This window comes from Thrips palmi, unplaced genomic scaffold (genome assembly GCF_012932325.1).
Source record: "Thrips palmi isolate BJ-2018 unplaced genomic scaffold, TpBJ-2018v1 HiC_scaffold_3, whole genome shotgun sequence".
Taxonomy (NCBI): Eukaryota; Metazoa; Arthropoda; class Insecta; order Thysanoptera; family Thripidae; genus Thrips; species Thrips palmi.
The window spans coordinates 8,281,556-8,299,742 of record NW_023144630.1 but is presented as its reverse complement, the minus strand read 5'-3'; the positions used below and the strand labels follow the sequence as shown (position 1 = coordinate 8,299,742).

The 18,187-nt window shown below is 44.6% G+C and overlaps 2 protein-coding genes across 29 annotated transcripts; one reads left to right on the top strand and one right to left on the bottom strand.

Moving 5' to 3' along the window:
* Nucleotides 1–412: 412 nt before the first annotated feature.
* Nucleotides 413–11,404, bottom strand: LOC117648512. Its single transcript, XM_034391019.1, has 10 exons — nucleotides 11,269–11,404; nucleotides 7,353–7,422; nucleotides 6,031–6,195; nucleotides 4,880–5,031; nucleotides 3,921–4,100; nucleotides 3,381–3,499; nucleotides 2,765–2,946; nucleotides 1,565–1,815; nucleotides 1,308–1,476; nucleotides 413–418 (listed from the first exon to the last, which is right to left on the bottom strand). The coding sequence occupies exons 2-10, from the start codon at nucleotides 7,398–7,400 to the stop codon at nucleotides 413–415; spliced, it is 1,272 nt and encodes a 423-aa protein (XP_034246910.1). The 5' UTR covers nucleotides 7,401–7,422; nucleotides 11,269–11,404.
* Nucleotides 8,515–17,336, top strand: LOC117648206. Of its 28 annotated transcripts, none has more exons than XM_034390560.1 (8): nucleotides 8,515–8,569; nucleotides 11,372–11,441; nucleotides 12,307–12,456; nucleotides 13,098–13,249; nucleotides 13,875–14,054; nucleotides 15,115–15,233; nucleotides 15,801–15,982; nucleotides 16,263–17,336. In XM_034390560.1, exons 2-8 carry the CDS (start codon nucleotides 11,394–11,396, stop codon nucleotides 17,019–17,021), a joined length of 1,590 nt encoding a protein of 529 aa, XP_034246451.1. In that variant the 5' UTR covers nucleotides 8,515–8,569; nucleotides 11,372–11,393; the 3' UTR covers nucleotides 17,022–17,336. The 28 variants fall into 28 exon arrangements, with proteins under 28 accessions (XP_034246451.1, XP_034246452.1, XP_034246461.1 ...); XM_034390561.1 differs by lacking the exon at nucleotides 8,515–8,569 and adding an exon at nucleotides 8,693–8,803; XM_034390570.1 differs by lacking the exon at nucleotides 8,515–8,569 and adding an exon at nucleotides 8,836–8,941 and having other exon boundaries at nucleotides 12,307–12,348.
* The last annotated feature ends 851 nt before the right edge of the window (nucleotides 17,337–18,187 follow it).

Below are 18,187 nucleotides of genomic sequence, written 5' to 3'. Positions count from 1 at the left end.
CACAGTCTTCTCGTAGGCCCCGAAGACTGTATAGTCCTACGGAGATCACTGTGCGGTCCTACGGAGAATCTGTGCAGTCCTACAGAAATACTGTAAGAGCCTACGGAGAATATTGAAAAGGGGGCCTACGGAAAATTACCACAAGCGTTTACAAAATTTTTCGTAGCTTTTTGCCACAGTGTGAGAGCTTGACACCGACTACACCCCCATTTCCTACTGACTTTTTTTATGAAATACGAACGAAAAGCTTTGTATTAGGACTGCGCAGCAAAGGTGGTGCAGGATGCACCTATGGTGCAGAGTTCTCAGTAAAATTTGTGTCGTAAAGTACTGAGAATTAGCTTAGTATTTTGACGCCCGGGATTTCTCAGTGGGAAAATTGGGGGGGTTGAGCTAGTAATATGAAAAGATATCACGTCTTCAAGAAACAATACAACTCAAATCTCACAACTTTTTTAATAGAAACATAAACTTTTCAAGAAACTCGTCAACTCATCACAATAAAAAGTAAAGGGTCTAAGTGAAAAATTGGTCAGAATCATTTACAATTGGTTTGGTGGATGTAACTGCCACGCATCTGTCAAATTTGGAAACATTGTCAAAGCACTGAACTTCTGTTGCTGCATTCCATCGCAAGAGAGGAAGTACTTCACTCGCCAAAACTAAATCGGGCCGAACTTCCAATGTTCTGATGAAAACAAGTGGGTCTTGAACTGAGCGCCTCCGTTCACTACAAACCTAACTGTCTACTAAGTACACACTTACAAATGCGTGCTTGGAAGTACACACTTACAAACGCATGCTTGGCCAAGTACACACTTACAAATGCATGCTTGCAAGTGTGTACTTGGCCAAGCATGCGTTTGTGTGTACTTCCAAGCATGCATTTGTAAGTGTGTACATAGTAGACAGTTAGGTTTGCAGTGTAAGTTTGAAGGGCAGGCCTAGTCATGGCGGCAGAAGCTCATAGCGCGTCGGGAAGACTTGCGAAAGGCAAAACTTATAAACGTGGCTGATGATAGAAGGCAAACGCAAACGCTTCAAGATGAGTACTTCTGAGTCGTCGGCTCCACGCCGCAGCTTCCCTCGGTGGGATGGCTGAACAGCATGAAGTCGCCTTCCTCTGCGAGATCGGCGTGGCACGTGTTCTCCGTGCAAAAATCGCACAGGCAGACTTCGCAGTTGCAGACGCTGTAGCACCTCCTAGGTGCGTCCGCCAAGACGTGCAGGCGCGGGCACCGCTGCATCAGCTCTTTAACTTTCTTTCCGTGGATCCACTCGTGAGGGCAGTCAAAATTGTAGCTTACGTTCAGGCGCTCCAAATTGGGGACAAACTCTCCATCCAGCGCGTCCAGGAGTTCGCCCGACGGCTTGCCGATGTCGAGACTCACGAGGTGCTTCAGGCGGTGGACCACGGCGGCTAGAGGACGCAGCTGCGGTTGCGGCTCCATGTAGTCGAGCTCCTTTGAGTGGTTTCTGAACACAAACCGCAGGCTCTTGAGCGCTGGCGTTGTGCGTCGCTGGCCGGCCAGGCTCAGCACCAGGTCCACCGCCTGGGCGGGGCCCTTCGTCCTCGAAGTAGTCGAGGACCAAGTCTTCGATGGTGGCGACGGCCGAACGGAGGTACTCCGCCACACTGGGGAAGATGAGCTGCAGCGATGCGTCCTTGGAGACTGAGAGGTACAGCGACCGCAACTCCCTGCACGCCAGGAGGGCCGGCATGTCCTTCAGCACGGGACACTGCAGCTCTCTGAGGCGGGGCATGGCGGCCAGCATGGGCGCGGCGCGCGGGTGGCCGCAGCGGAGTTTCACCACCTGGCGGGAGCACAGCCACGATGAGGAACGATCCAGGAAGCGGAACACTAATTTTCCTAGAGTGACAATGCACTGGTAAAACTAAAGCATAGTAATACCCTCTGTTTTCAAGCATAATTAGGTTACGCTTGAAATCAAGCGTAACAGGCTCAACCGCCAAGATTCCCCCTATCTAAATGCATGGGGGTATTTCCAGAGTATGCTTCATTTCAAGTGTAACGTCTTCAAGCGTAACTTTATGCTTGACTCAAGCATAGAGTTACGCTTTAGTTTTACCAGTGTGGACTTAATTTAAAAAGCAATAACATTGTTATTGCATTAATGCAATAACATTGTTAATGCATTAAAGCAATAACATTGTTATTGAATTATCAGCGCAATGAAAAAGTTATTGCATTGATCGATGAATATTGTATTGCACCATCGCATTTATCACTTAATTAGCGTACTGTGATAGTCTGGGCCCAGACCGGCCAAAACTTAGGAGACTTATTGCATTTTTAACGCGATAATTTTTTATAGCTGCCACAGATGCTAAGGGATCACATTAGCCATTTTAGTGCTGCAATTTTATGAATCTTAGCACATTAGTAATATCAGTGAAGAACGGAAAAACTTGACCAATCTCCAATTTAAATTTTATTTTAGAGTTTCCGAAATGGAGCTCTTGTTGTTTTCGGTCTACGTTTCTTCCGCTCTAGGCTTTTGCAAAGTGAACACAACCAAAGCATGTCTTGCTTTGAGAAAATCAAATTTCCAATTATTTTCAAAAATTCATCGTTATGTGAGCAAAACGAAATAGCTACAGATTTGACTCTGCATTGGAGTCACTGACGCTGACCGCTTTTGACTGCAAATTCCTACTTCCTGTAAGTGGGATTTCCTTATAGAAGTACCAACATTACTGTGCACACCATGCTGGCAAGGGTCCAATTGCGATTGCACTCACCTCCAGGGAAGCTGCATGCCACTTAAGGAACAAGGGTAGGTAGGGGTCTTTGCACGCCGAGAAGTACTCTAGGCGTCGGAGGCTTGAAGGCACCGGCACCGCACGCTTGACTGGGTCGAGTTCTGGAGCTTCCAAAAGAGCAGCAGTCTTCTCATCCAAATCCAGCTCGATCGACTCCAAGCCTGGACAAGCGGAATCAATTCAGGAGAGTAACAGAAAAGAAACAACAAGGAAACCTGCCTACCCGGCTCAGAAGCTGCCCAGAATCTGGGCGACCTTTGAGTGGTCATCTGACACAACAACGTATGTTCACAGGGAACACTGAGAATGAAAGAGTCATGATCATGACTAAAATTTTGGACGAGGAATTATTAATCACTCAAATTTGAGTGAGGAAGGGTTTTAGAACCCAAAATCGAGATTGTTTTCGTGAACGTAAAAAAATTTGTAAGACCAAAGCATCAAGGCGAAATTGAGCTCCCAAAACCTACAGCCACTGTCGAGACTACTCTTGGTAGAGACCATTTGAGGCAGAAACGTCAAACCAAATCACTGATTGCTCAGACGTGAAAATCTATCGAATACTGTTTTAAGAATGTCTTCATCACGGACTCACCTTGAGTAGAAAGAAGTTGGCGCAGCAGCTGTCTGAGTCGGCACAGGGAAGATTTCTTATCGACTTTAGTCGACGTCACTGTCAAACTCACTTCTTTAAGTCGTCCCAAATCGGCTTGCCTGTGAACGGAACACACTCCAATCGTAACGAACAAAATGTGAAGATGTCAAAGGCGCGATCGTTTGACACAAAAGAAAACGAATAACATGCTAACGCAGTGCACTATGTCTCTCTGAAATTGTTTGATTTATAATGCCATTTACGCCAAACCACCACGCGCCTAGGCTTTGACATTTTGATCTGAGCTCTTTGCGAAATTCAAAGCGGTTTCAGCCATCATTTAAACTTTTTACCGACTCAGAAGAAACAATGAAATTCAAATTTCAACCACTGCTTTAATTTTGACGACAAAATGAACTTCCTTTTACAAATATTTCTTTCTAGAACATGCCAGTATCACTATACAGTATCCTTGACTGTCATGCTTCCAAATCATTTCCTCACGTGGGAAAAATAGATGAATTTTGTCTTGGAATTCACCTGGCCAGCACCACGGCGACGAGCACCGCGTCCATCAGGTCCAGGGCCACGTGCAGCTCGGAGACGGCGCAGCTGGAGGCGGCGAGTAGAGTGCCGAGCGGAACGACGTCGTCGGGCTCCCATACAGTGAGCCTCTCCAGGCAGGGGGCCACGCGCAGCGTCGCAGCGCCCAAATGACACCTGCAGTCGCAGCACACTGTTAGCAATTGTTACCGGCAGCAATTCATGAGACGGGAACAGCTTCCCACAATCATTGTACAAAATTTAACCACATTCCACATTCAGGTGGCAAAAGGGCCTAAAAGGAGGCAAAATGCAAGGCAAAATCGCGAGAAATCTTGCACATTCTTCCACATTCACGCAATCATTGTATACACAAAATTTTACAGTGGGTCAACCCTCGGATTCGTAAAGGTGCCTCGGCAATGTCGCGATTTTCATGACAAATCCCTCATTCTGAAGCCATGAATTTGGAACAAGGGGAAATAACTCAAGCCAAATTTGGACACCAAAATTCAGCAAACATGTAAATCTCATCGAAATTCACCAAAATGTATGAAAATTCACAGAAATTCTTCTCAAAATTCAGTGGTTTTAGCCTGAAATGCATCAAAATGCAACTGAAATTCATTTGATTCGAACACTCTAATATGCAGTGATTTTCCCTTGATTTTTAATTCAATTATGAATTTTTTACGTTAACTATTTGCAGTGTCAATGTTCTGATATGTATATGCACTGCACTACTTGCAAAGCTCCTTAATTCAAATTTCACTCCAAATCGCAAAGTATGGGTGAAAAGTGGGATTAAAAAGTCCATTCATTACAATAGTAACCACAGTTTGTCTCTGACGATCCTACTAACCTTTTTTAGGGAGTCTAAGCAAGAGGTTCAAAAGTTACAAATAAAATAAAACGATCACTTGATATTGTTTGTCCTTCATGATGAGAATACTCACCTGATAGGGTTCCACAGGCTAATCCTACGCCAGAGGGCAGGGTGGAGGGTGAGCTGCCTGAACCTGCGGCAAACTGTGCGGCACTGCAGCAGCTGCTCGCGCGTCAAGAAGCCGAACACTTGCAGCAGTTCATCGTCGGGCAGTGAGCAGAGCTGCATTGGAAACACAGAAGTTAATAGTTTTCACACACGACTGCCTTGTCGGCACAAGAGCACAGGCCAAAACAAGGTTCTCATTTAAGTCTTGCTTGCTCAAGAATCGTCATTTTCCAACATTTTAGAATACGGTGAAGTGTGAGGTTCGATGTGTTGACCTTAGCGTCACCGACTCGGATTTCGAGTCCTTCATCTTTTAAGTAAAAATGAAGTTTGTAAAACATGTTTTATCGCTAGGTCCCACCGTTTGGGTCAAAACCCTGCATACAAACAGACTGTGCCTTTGTTGCTAGAGAAATTCGACTTAGTTGAAACAGCCCCATCGCCACTCTAATTTTATAATTTCAATCGAAAATAAGAGAAAAGTAAATGCCCATAGTCAGTTTTGACTTCTGATACACCACCCCTACTCTACAAACTGAAATGTGTACTCAGTATGCATCTACAGATGCATACTTATAAGTACACACCTACAGATGCATACTTGGCTGAGTACACATCTACAGATGCATACCTGTTAAGTATGCATCTGTAGGTGCGTACTTGGCAAGTATGCATTAGTAGGTGTGTACTTGTCACCATATAAATGCCCAGTATCAAGTACACATCTACAGATGCATACTTGGCTGAGTACACATCTACAGATGCATACCTGTCAAGTATGCATCTGTAGATGTGTACTCAGCTAGGTATGCATCTGTAGGTGTGTACTTATAAGTATGCATCTGTAGATGCATACTGAGTACACACTTCAGTCTGTAGAGTACACTGATATTCAACGAATGTGACGCCATATCGCGCCATTTTCGCTACAACGTTAATTTCACCACGTTGGAGTCACCACATTCGGGCCGTTTAGTACGGGTGTCACATTCGTTTGGACTTGGATCAACATTGAAACGAATGTGACATCGTGAACGTGACACAATGCACATATTCTCACGAATATGACGTCACATTTGTTGAATTACAGTGTAACCGCAAATCGGTACTCACCTCCGTGCTGTGGCCGTTCGGACTCGGCAGGTCTGGGAGTCCCAGCGAAGCGTCGGGCGGCGTCGCCAACTGCTGCTGAGCCTGCACTGCGCCATCTGGGGTCAACGGAGCCGTCTTGGCTTTCTTGGCTGGAGGCGAAGTCGAGGGGGAGGCATCGGACGAATCCTGGCACGCCAAAGAACAAATTTGGTTTTAAACAGCAAACTCCACGCCTTAATCCTTGCGATTATTTTGAACATAAGAAAATGTAGCGGCGTGACTTCGTGCCGTTTCAGGGGCACACTGTGAGAAAAAGAGACGGTTTCCACCGTTAAGGGGAGGTTCTGGTGAAAATGCTATTTTCTCCTGAGTCCCACTGTGAAAATTTGTTAAAAATTTGATGTCTTATGAAGTATCTATTAAAATTTTTCATTGCGGAGACACATTCTATGCCCTGGAACCCAGTCACAGAGCCTTTTTCTCCCATTTAGGCTATAACTTTAAAAATCTTCTTGCGCATACTATTTTGTCGTAAAAGGTTGGCTTAGACATTTTTCACTTCTTCGATTCATTTTTTTAAAATGCCGGCATGCACATCTCAAAATGTCAATTGCATTTTTATTCGCAAGCTATCTAACCAAGCATTTCACTATAAATGATCAAAAATGTACAAAATAGACAAATCTTAGGGACTTTTAAGCTTAAAAAGCTAATAATTAATAATATAAAGGAAGTTTTGAGCTATGCATGCCGGAATCTTTCGAAAATGAGTCGAAGAAGTGAAAAATGTCAAGGTCAACCTTTTACGACAAAATAGTACGCGCAAGGAGATTTTATAAGATACAGCCAAAATAGGCTCAAAAAGACTCTTCGACTGGGTTTACAGCCTGGCATGTGCCTTCAAAAGTCGAATTTTAGTCTCCTCAATGAAAAATTTTAAATTCCGAACAAATTATGACTGTAGGATTCATTTGGAAAATGGCAAGATTTTCACCAGAACCTCCCCTTAATTTATTAACGGGATTTGCCGTACTTGGAAGTAAAGTGTTTACCGTACCCAGAAGTACGGCGTTTACCGTAGTTTGTACACTGCATGGTGAAGATGTACAGCAATGGATTCTGTAGGAAAGATATGGGTGTCTCTCAGCTAGTGCACTGCTTGAAGTACGGTGAACGCTGTACTTCCAGGTACGATGAACACCGTATCTTTTCCTCACAGTGCATGAATATGAAGTGAAGTGTCACGCCCAAAAAAGGCACGTCAGAGAAAGTCACGCCAAAAAGTTGGCGTAAGCCTGAGTCACGTGACTCAGATGTCACCAGCTCGCATCTCCTTCACTCACCTTCGACTCGCAACTGTCATGCTGCATCTGTTCCTCAATGTTATCCATGGCTCCTGCTCGTCACCAAAATCTGAAATAATTGGAAGTAGCAATTAATAATGAATGTTTCAGGCTCAACTTTGAGGCACGGGAGTTCCAAGGTTTTCATGTGCGGCTCTTCGGATGAAATTTTGCAGGTACATTGAAAATGGCTCTAGAATGATCCCTTAGAAACGCTCGTTCCAGTTTTGTTTCAAACGACTAAAATGTTGAAAGCATACTTTGGGTCAATGTTTGTTACACGCGCGTCGACTTTGGATACATGCAAGTGGTTTGGGTGGAATTTCAAAATGGACAATACGAACATCTTTTCATAGAAATCGATTCATCTAATCCAAACATATAAAAAAAAAATCTTAGTCTATTTGATGGGCTTGAGTGCGAAATAAACAAGATTTTAAGCTTCAAATTTCTCATGACTCGATCGAACTGGCGCAAGATTGATACGAAGGTAGTGTTTCTTCCTATTACGAGGGTATTTCATTGAACCTTACAATGAGAATACAAAACAGATTCGCATTGTCAGTAAATATTGCTTCGTACAACGCTTGCGCTGCATTCACTGGAACAAAGCTTAAATTTCATTGTGAGACATCTTGGAGGGCTGGAACGAATTGAAACTCAAGAAGAAAAGTAGAATTTGGAATGAGCGACTGGGCAAAATCAAGTAAATCTTGTTCTGATTACTACAGTGTTCACTGAATTCAGAATACAATTACGACGTTTTTACAGGTATATTTGTACGGTTTTTGTCTCACTGGCAGGTGGAAGTTCGGACTACTTCGGAGAAGTAAGTATTGTAGTAGACACAGAAAACCAAACTGTGGTCTGAGCCCGGCAAAAAATCCTAACTGGATTGTGTGTCTTTTCAGAATGGTTACTGTGCCGTTTGACCGCATCAGTTATTTGGGGTCTATTGACCACGTGGTTGCGCATGGTGTGGTCCATGACCAGTACACGCAAGTATGTGGGCAACAGTGCCAAACCCGTGGTTCTAGACCACACTAACTGATGAGGTCAAAATGGCACCCATCTGACCACACCAGTGGTGCGGTCTGGACCACGTTTGGTTTTTCAGTGTGGGGGCCCGGCGTTTGTCCTTCTTGACAAGCTCTCCACTTCCGGTCCAGCTCTACTCGCATACCCCATAAAGCTTTCAGACTTCTGGTCCGCTTTTGGTAAAATGGTCGGCGTAGATTCGTGTCCCACAGAACTCAGCTTGACGGCGTATCAACCCTCGCGATGTCTCGATCATAGGATACTCCAACGAATCTTGAAACGGAAGAACACAAGCCCTATAAACAGCTTCTGTGCATGTGCACCGGATGGTGGGGGAACGTCTGCGCATGTGCAGACGCTGTTTAATTGGCTTCCTTCTTCTTCTTCATTTTCAAGATTCGTTGGAATACCCTGTAATATATACTCTGTCATTTTGGTGCACCGGAAACAGTATCGAAGAACACTTCAAAGGAGAAGGCTCGCCATCGTGACGCATGTTACGCTAAGATGTGGCTTGGTGCGAAGCACAGCAAGAAAAAACCACAACAAATGTACACAAATTTCTGGCAAATATCGGGTTTTTATTGTACTTTCAAAGTACATCAATTGTTGCACAAAGTACAATGGAACCAGCATGACGAGTGCTGTGCAGTCCAGGCCTCGTTGTGGTTTCTACAATTCTCGTTGTACTTTCTACAATCCCTGTTGTTCTTTTATTGTACAGTTTTTGTTGTACATATGTCGTAATGTTGTACTATTCACACTTTTTCTTGCAGTGAGGTATCCTTTCACGTGTCACATCTTCTAGCAGTGCAGGACTTTTTCCCTTCCCAAAGCACTGCAAAACCGCCAGAACTATACAGTCACTTTGCGGAGCCTGATGTGTAAAAAGTGTTTGTTGAATTGAAAATCCAACCTCACCACGTTGTTGGCCAGTCAATTTTACAGTGTATAGCAAGTTTCATTGAAAACTGGGATAGGTACTGATAAAAGCAAAGAAGTATCCGGTATCATTCGCAAACTGCAGCCACAGCGATTTCTCGTACTTGCACATCCGCTACCAAACTCGCGTGATGACGCCTTTCAAAAAAAAACTGCTTCCTGAGCGTCGCTTAACGATGCGTTAAAACAGCGTGCCTGACCAATACTGCTTGGGTCCTGGACATACAGTAGGAAACTGTGCTTATAGGTACGCACTTTCAATAGGGTACTTTCGTAGATCCCTGAACCGGAAGCACACAGACGCCATGTTGGCGGAAGTAGATCCAAACTTGACATGGGAAAGAGACGTTCGTCAAAGGCATCGGCCACACTTGAACATAAACAGTCGTTTGATACTTGTTTGCAGTGCATATGTGTTTCGCGAGCAATATTTGTACAGCTCGGCTATAGTTTTAGATCCGAAGAGAGGTTAGTTTCCGGCCAATTTGGCGTCTGCTGGTCTGCTTGCTTCCGGTTCAGGATCTACGAAAGTACCCTATCAGTGTGCATGGAGGCATACATTTTGAAGTGCGTGGGGTCGGAAATGGGGTCAAGGAGCCCGACTGTAAGAGTCACTGTGAGAAAAAAGTACGGGAAAAGTACGGAACATGTCTGGTCAATAATTTGCCTGGACCGTCCGTACTTGTCAACTACGGAACGTTCCGTACTCTTTTTCCGTACCCATTTACATGGGTTCTTATGGAGCAAGTACGGAACGTTCCGTACTTTTCTCCGTACCTCCGTACTATATTTTTCTGTACCATTTCCGTACAAAAGTACGGAACTTTTTACAGTGGTTCTGGCAATCGGTACCTCGGACTCGTTTTTGAGCTTGTGCAGGGCCTCGATTGCAATGAGTTGTAACTGCAAGACCAATGTGGGTATTGCGACCGATGAACCCATTTTGGACCCTTTGCGTCTCAGAGTACTCTTCTCATTGCTTCAACATAGATTCGTGTCACGGCTTGCCGAAGGCCAAGGTAGGTGTAAACGCCAGGCGTGGATAGACGCTACTAGCGTTCGTAGCACCGCGAGGTCTGTTACGACAAGACACGGTCTGGCGTACACCTACCTTGTACAGTGAAGTTCGTTACATTACTGTTAGGTGGATAATGCAATACGTTCAAACAGCTGTCGCTGTGTTGGTCCTTCAACCGTATTCCCCCAAACAATTTTCTCTTACCTGATTAGTTTCTTTCCGTCGCTTTTGACCCGTTATGCGCGTTTCCCGAAAGAAAACCGCATCTGATCGTTAACTGACCAGTTCTTTTAAGGCCTGCTTCTAGCCTGTGCACACGCTTACTACACGACCTGTCACTTATAATGTGACCCGTTTCTGCAAATTTTGTTGTGAGTCTGGCGGAGTCACGGAAGTGGTTTTGAACCGTTTGTAGTGTCGCCGAAAAACCGCACTCTCAGCACGTTACTGACTTTTTGCTCATTTTGTGCCATCGCACTACATACTTTTCCGTTGTTTTTTTTTAAGAACTACCTGTGAGATATTTAATGATTTATTGACAATTTGGTTTAGTGCATAATTTTACAAAGGAAACCAGTTATACCAAGGGGGAAATCACTCTTAAAAACTGTGACCCGACTACTCCCTATTACGTTCTATTACGCTATTACAGAAAGCTTATTACGCTCGAAAATACCCAGATTTAGGCTAAAATCTGACTCTAAATAGGGATTTTTTTTTTAAATTTGGCAATTACGCTGTTACTATTACGCGTAATACTTGGAATCGGTGACCCGACTATTACGCGAGTGATTTCCCCCTCGAGTTATACTTGTCTTAGAAAATGCCAAGTAATGTCGTTGCTGAAACAATTACGTAATTAATGAAAAAAAAATTCGGTAACGTGCTGGGAGTGCGGTGGAAAATAGCTGAACTTGCCTTCCCTTCGATCTGCGTGAAGAGGAATCCTGCGTGAATCCTGTGCTCGCCTGTGCTTGAAATACTGAGCTACACTTTAAATAGCCATTTCCTATAATTCCAGATTTTGGTGACGTGCAGGAGCCATGGACCACAGCGCGGAACAGAGTGAGCTTGACAGTCTCGAATTGAATGTGAGTGAAGGAAATGCGAACTGGGCTGAAGAGCTCAGATCCTAGACGGATGAATTCATTTTGAACTAGAGTGTGCACTGGTCAACTTCGAGTGGTAATTTTATCATGTAGTCTGGAAGGGACCGTCGCTGGTAATTTCAGCGTTACACACTGTCAAAACCAAAGCGTATAGGGTACTTTTCGTAGATCCCTGAACCGGAAGCACACAGACGCCATGTTGGCGGAAGTAGATCCAAACTTGACATGGGAAAGAGACGTTCGTCAAAGGTATCGGCCACACTTGAACATAAACAGTTGTTTGATACTTGTTTGCAGTGCATGTGTGTTTCGCGAGCAATATTTGTACAGCTCGGCTATAGTTTTGGATCCGAAGAGAGGTTAGTTTCCGGCCAATTTGGCGTCTGCTGGTCTACTTGCTTCCGGTTCAGGATCTACGAAAGTACCCTATTCTTGAGTCAAGCTAACAGTTGCGCGACACTGTTAAAAAAATCCGTACTTCTGTACGGTAATTGTTCAGACAAAATTAGTGCGGATAAAAATGCACGGAACGTTGTCAGGTATTTGTCCCATTAGATGTCATGCAACCGGGTTACGAAAAATTTAGTACGGAAGTTTCGTAGAAGTTCAGGTACGGACGGTCCTGGCACATGATTGATCAGACATGTTCCGCACTTCATCTGTACTTTTTTCTCACAGTGTAGAAGGTGTTACGCGACATTACGCTTCGATTGAAGCCAGGACAAATAATACATCGAGACAGGGGGATTCTAAGCGGATGAGTCTCTCACTTATACCGCTTGGAAGCGATGGAAATGTCAGATTCTTCAGAATCCATGTTGTTGATTGTTGTTCTTTGGCGTGCCAGGGTTCGTCCGCTGCCTCGTCCTTGACTCCTCCAGCCAAGAAGGCCAAGACAGCCCCGTTGACCCCAGATGGTGCAGTGCAGGCTCAGCAGCAGTTGGCGACGCCGCCCGACGCTTCGCTGGGACTCCCAGACCTGCCGAGTACCAAGGGGGTGACTACCGATTTGCGGTCACACTGTTATTCAACGAATGTGACGCCATATCCGTGAGAATGTGCATTGGTGTCGCGTTCACGATGTCACATTCGTTTCAATGTTGGTCCACGTTCAAACGAATGTGACACCCTCATTCAACGGCCGTGTCACGTTAAAACGAATGGGACCTCGTGTTCCAACGAACGTGACAAAATTAACATTGTAGCGAATTTGCGCCTCATTCGTTGAATAACAGTGAAGAGATGGTAAGGGATGTCCAAACTGGCTACTGTATTACTCTAATTTAACGTGGATGAAAATGATCTAATTGGAGTGGCGTCAGTTACGACTGAGTCGAATTTCTTTCAACCAGTGCTACAATGCACAGTCTGTTGGTATGCAATTGCTAGATCAAGCAGTGGGACCCAAAGATATCTTGTTTTTCTACCTTCTTCTTTGAAATGGACTCTAAATTCGAGTCGGTGACGCTAAGCTCAACATATGAAACCTAACCGTATCTCTAAACGTTTGAAAATGTCGAATCTTGAGCCAAAGGACTAAAATGTTAACCTTATTTTGCCCTCAACTCTCATACTTTCGGGGCAGTCGTGCTTGTGCTCACTAGTGTTGACATTTAAACTTCTGCCTTTCCAATGCAGCTCTGCACACTGCCCGACGATGAACTGCTGCAAGTGTTCGGCTTCTTGACGCGCGAGCAGCTGCTGAAGTGCCGCACAGTTTGCCGCAGGTTCAGGCAGCTCACCCTCCACCCTGCCCTCTGGCGTAGGATGAACCTGTTGAACCCCAGCTGGTGAGTTTACTTTTCCTGATGGAAATAACAATGGTCAAGGGCCGTTCCATTTTTTGATAATGTCGGAAATCACTGTAAATTTTGGTGTACAAATCCAATGAATTTCAGTCGAATTTCAATGAATTTCGGTCAAAAACAACTGAACTTTGAGGAGAATCTCGATGAATTTCGGTCAAAAACAATTGAACTTTGAGGAGAATCTCGGTGAATTTCAATGAACTCCGAACGTAGGATGAATTTTGATGAACAAATTTGGCTAGAGTTTTTTCACCTTGCTTCTGCCTGCTTGGATATGATAGCCGGTGTTGCGACATTTTGCCGCACTGACCGTATCAACACTCCCAAGATCCTACTGAGATTTTTCTTCGTAATACGAACAAAAAGCTTAGTATCATGACAGCAAAGCGAAGGTAGTAACCTATGGTGAGGGGTTCTCATTAACTTATGACCAGTTTCTTAGTTTTACAAACAAATTTCTTTGTATTATGATAGATTTGTATCGTAGAGTACTGAGAATGAGCTTAGTATTATGACAGCACGGCATTTCTCAGTAGAAAATTGGGAGTGAAGAGAAAAGTGGTCATTGCTGCCGGTTACAATTGCTAACAGTGTGCTGCGACTGCAGGAGTGCTTTGGGCGCTGCGACGCTGCGCGTGGCCCCCTGCCTGAGGAGGCTCACTGTAAGCAACCTGGACGAACTCGTTCTGCTCGGCACTCTACTCGCCGCCTCCAGCTGCGCCGTCTCCGAGCTGCACGTGGTCCTGGACGTGGTGGACGCGGTGCTCGTCGCCGTGGTGCTGGCCAGGTGAATCCCATCACCACACACTCTCAGATTCGTATTGACTTTTTATCTCTTGCCATAAAGGTTTTTGTGCAAACGTGATATGTACTATTTTCTCTTTCACTATGCACAATTTGGTCGTTGTATAACGTATTTAGTTCATTAAACCGGACTTTTTGTCATTTGCAATGAACTTTTCAATTTCTACATGATCTATTGACAATTTTATCTTTGTGACGATCAAAATTGTTCATAGTTAAGGAGAAAATTGTACATATTACGTTTGCTCATAAAACGTTGTAAACAAGAGAGAAAAATGTCCATACAGGTCTGAGAGTGCACTGTTACAAAATATTGTCCATTGACGAAATATTTGGGGGGATGAAATATTTCGTCAAATGGCCAGTGTTTCTTCATGTCTTAAAGGAAAGTTTCTGAAAGGTACAAGCTGCCTCGTTGACTTTCAAGTTGCTTCGTGAACCCATGAAGCAATATCGTAAGCTTACGGACTATTCCGTCCACTCTACCAAAAATGTCCTGTCAACGCCGTTAATTTATTACCAATTTTCACTGTAGGTTAATTCACAGCGTTTACTGTGATCTGCTCACGCGATTCACTGTGATCTTGTTCACGGTGTTCACTGTGATCTGGTTCACAGTAAACACTGTGAGTTTGACGCCGCTGAGCACCGAAGTGCTGCAAATCAGGCTCCAATTCACGGCGTTTACTGTGGCCAGATCACAGTGAACACTGTAACCGAGATCACAGTGAACGCCGTGAACTAGTTCACAGCAAACGCCGTGAATTGCATAACAGCAAACATTGGTAATAAATTAACGGCGTTGACAGGACATTTTTTGTAGAGTGTCATTTTAACAGAAAGCTAAATCGCTGAACACGACGAAAAACTGATAAGTTTACGAAATATTTCATCCCCGACGATATCCAGGTGGTCTGGCGTGGAACGGCCTATTGGGAAAACCTCTCAGATCTGGACGACGTGCACTACGTTATCATTGGATTTGATTTCTGTAGGATCGATTTAGTCATTTAGTCAACCTTTTTAACGTTTTCCTTTTTCAGGCAAGCTACTCTGGGTCGATTGAAAGAAGTAAAGTTGACAGTGACATCGACTAACGTAGATGCGAAGTCTTTCCTGCCCCGACTAAGACAGCTGCTGCGTCAACTTCTTTCTACTCCAGGTGAGTTCGTATGAAGTTTCCACGTTCAGTAGTATTGCCGTTTTTGTCTGGAATGGTCTCCACCAAGAGCGGTCTTGACAGTGACTGCGGGTTTTGGGAGCTTTGCGCCTTTTGCTTCGTTGTTTTCTTTTTTTTTTTCTTATGTCCATGAGAACAGTCTTAGTTTTTTGGGATCTTAAATCATGTCAGTGAAATTTACTGAAGTAGACAATTTCGCTGTATCCAATTCGATCTCTCGAGAAAACAAATGCACAGGAAGTCGGGTCGCGTCGGCCAATCAGAATCCTCCTTTCATCAAGAATGGGCGCTGCCACCGATGAAAGGAGGCTTCTGATTGGCCGACGTGATCCGACTTCCGGTGCATTTGTTTTCTCGAAGGATCGAAATGGATCCAGCAAAATAGTCTATTCTCATTCACTTAAGAAGAGCATTGAATCTGCTTGGAAGAAATGGTCAAGAGCGTACATTCTGTAAAATTAGTAAATTTATGACTGGAACTGCATGGACCCGAAATTGTGTTTTCGTTGCTGCCAACCTGCTGAATACATATAGATTCCGTTTGTCCAGGCTTGGAGTCGATCGAGCTGGATTTGGATGTGAAGACTGCTGCTCTTTTGGAAACTCTAGCCCTCAATGCAGTCAAGCGTGCGGTGCCGGTGCCTTCAAGCCTCCGACGCCTGCAGTACTTCTCGGCGTGCAAAGACCCCTACCTACCCTTGTTCCTTGAGTGGCATGCAGCTACCCTTGAGGTGAGTGCAATCACCTTTGGACCGTGCGGCTTGCGCGAAAATGTTGGTTGGTACTTCTGCAAGTAAATCCTCCTTCCCCTTACGACAGGATCCTGTCGTATCTGAACTTCAAAGTTTCAATAACTCATATAATATTGAGACAATCATTAAGTGTGTAGCGTTGTCGAATCGCGCGCGGTTGAGCTCGTCTCAAACGTCTATCATTTACGCCAATTTTAAGCCTTTGGTTAACCAGGGAGTGCAGTGGCCTTGTGTCTCATCTTGGCTGTGCTCCCGCCAGGTGGTGAAACTCCGCTGCGGCCACCCGCGCGCCGCGCCCATGCTGGCCGCCATGCCCCGCCTCAGAGAGCTGCAGTGTCCCGTGCTGAAGGACATGCCGGCCCTCTTGGCGTGCACGGAGTTGCGGTCGCTGCGCCTCTCAATCTCCAAGGACGAATCGCCGCGGCACCTCTTCCCCGGTGTGGCGGAGTACCTCCGTTCGGCCGTCGCCACCATCGAAGACTTGGTCCTCGACTACTTCCAGGACGAAGGCCGCGCCCAGGCGGTGGACCTGGTGCTGAGCCTGGCCGGCCAGCGACGCACAACGCCAGCGCTCAAGAGCCTGCGGTTTGTGTTCAGAAACGACATGGAGCAGCTCATCTTCACGGAGCCGCAACCGCAGCTGCGCCCTCTAGCCGCCGTGGTGCACCGCCTCAAGCACCTCGTGAGTCTCAACATCGGCCAGTTCTCGGACGAACTCTTAGACGCGCTGGACGGAGAGTTCGTCCCCAATTTGGAGCGCCTGGAAGTGAGCTACCGGGATGAGTGCCCTCACGAGTGGATCCACGAAGAGCATGTTAAAGAGCTGATGCAGCGGTGCCCGCGCCTGCACATCTTGGCAGTCGTACCTGAGGGCTGCTGCATCGAAGGCTGCACGTTTTGCACCGAGAACAAGTGCCACGAGGACCTCGACCTCGCAGGCGACTTCACCCTGTTCAGCCACCCCAAAGAAGCAAGCTGCGGCGTGGAGCACGATGACATCGAAATACTCATCAGTTAATGCGTCTGCATGTCCACTCTTCCATCTCGCTAGACCTCAAAACAAAATTTATTAAAGTAAAAAAAAATTATCAGAGACGTGTGAATTTTCTGGTGAATTTTTTGTCAAGTTGATTTTTATAATGTTAGGTTCACTTTATAAGCTAGCTTACTTAGGTTTAATTGCCCTGTAGTATCTACGAAATTAGAGTTAACAAGGTGATTTTATCTGAGAAGCAATATAATTTTTGTAAGCTTTGATGTTTTTCTTCTGGAAATTAATCCTAATGAAAGTTTACTAGTTTCAATAAAGCTGTATAATCCTTTATGAAATTTCTATTATGTCTTGTTAATTTTTATAGAAGAATAGGACCTGTTAGGCGTTAGGCCCCAGCAGGAGTGAATGAATGGATGCATACATTCAAAAATTGAATGTTTAATAAAATTGTCATAAAATTATCAATTGAACTTGAAGACACAACCAAAGTGACTTGACTAATTAAACGAACGAAAGGTAACAATACTCAGAGACACACTTTAAATAACTCACGTTACACAAATGTATGAGATCACTACTTTGTCAAACAAAGGAACCAAACCCTAACAAGCCACTGGGGATAGACAAAAATTTAATTGGCATAGTCCAGATAGGCACTAGAAGGCTCATTAAACAATTAATAAGAGAAATATGATGACAAATTTTTTCGTAATCAAGGAATTTATTTCCTGTAAATGTGGTTTGCTCTCATAAATAATATGTCCTTGACTCGTTTGTGATCTACAGTAAATATATTCAGTGAAATTGTTCTCCGTTCAAATATAGCTGATTGGAGGGTAATGAGCTTGGTTAAAATGATCCCACAAAACATTTTCATCTTCGACATGTCCTCACAGGACTCAATGTAAGCGGCTATGAAAAGATGGTTGAGATGTTACTTTAAGCGGAAACAACCCAGAAATTACACTGACTCTTTAAAATCTTTACTGATAATTCTTGAATATTTAATCTGTATGCAGGGAACATTTTGTCTACATTCATAGATCATTTTTACTAGCACGCACTAGCAATTTGTTTCTGCTTGATTGTGACGCCACCCTGGGAGGGTGGAGTAGAGGTTGGATTATGATTCAAGGAGATTCAGTTGGGGAAATACTCCCAGACCAACCTACCTTCGTTTCGGTTTTCTT

What these genes read in the sequence shown, in the direction of transcription:
- LOC117648512 (XM_034391019.1), bottom strand. Translation starts at nt 7,400, where the DNA reads ATGGATAACATTGAGGAACAGATGCAGCATGACAGTTGCGAGTCGAAG. An exon ending in ATGACAGTTGCGAGTCGAAG is followed by an intron (nt 6,196 to 7,352) that starts GTGAGTGAAGGA and finishes TTGGCGTGCCAG; the next exon opens with GATTCGTCCGATGCCTCCCC. An exon ending in AGCCTGTGGAACCCTATCAG is followed by an intron (nt 4,101 to 4,879) that starts GTGAGTATTCTC and finishes CTGCGACTGCAG; the next exon opens with GTGTCATTTGGGCGCTGCGA.
- LOC117648206 (XM_034390560.1), top strand. Translation starts at nt 11,394, where the DNA reads ATGGACCACAGCGCGGAACAGAGTGAGCTTGACAGTCTCGAATTGAAT. An exon ending in AACCTGTTGAACCCCAGCTG is followed by an intron (nt 13,250 to 13,874) that starts GTGAGTTTACTT and finishes CTGCGACTGCAG; the next exon opens with GAGTGCTTTGGGCGCTGCGA. An exon ending in GTCGCCGTGGTGCTGGCCAG is followed by an intron (nt 14,055 to 15,114) that starts GTGAATCCCATC and finishes TTCCTTTTTCAG; the next exon opens with GCAAGCTACTCTGGGTCGAT.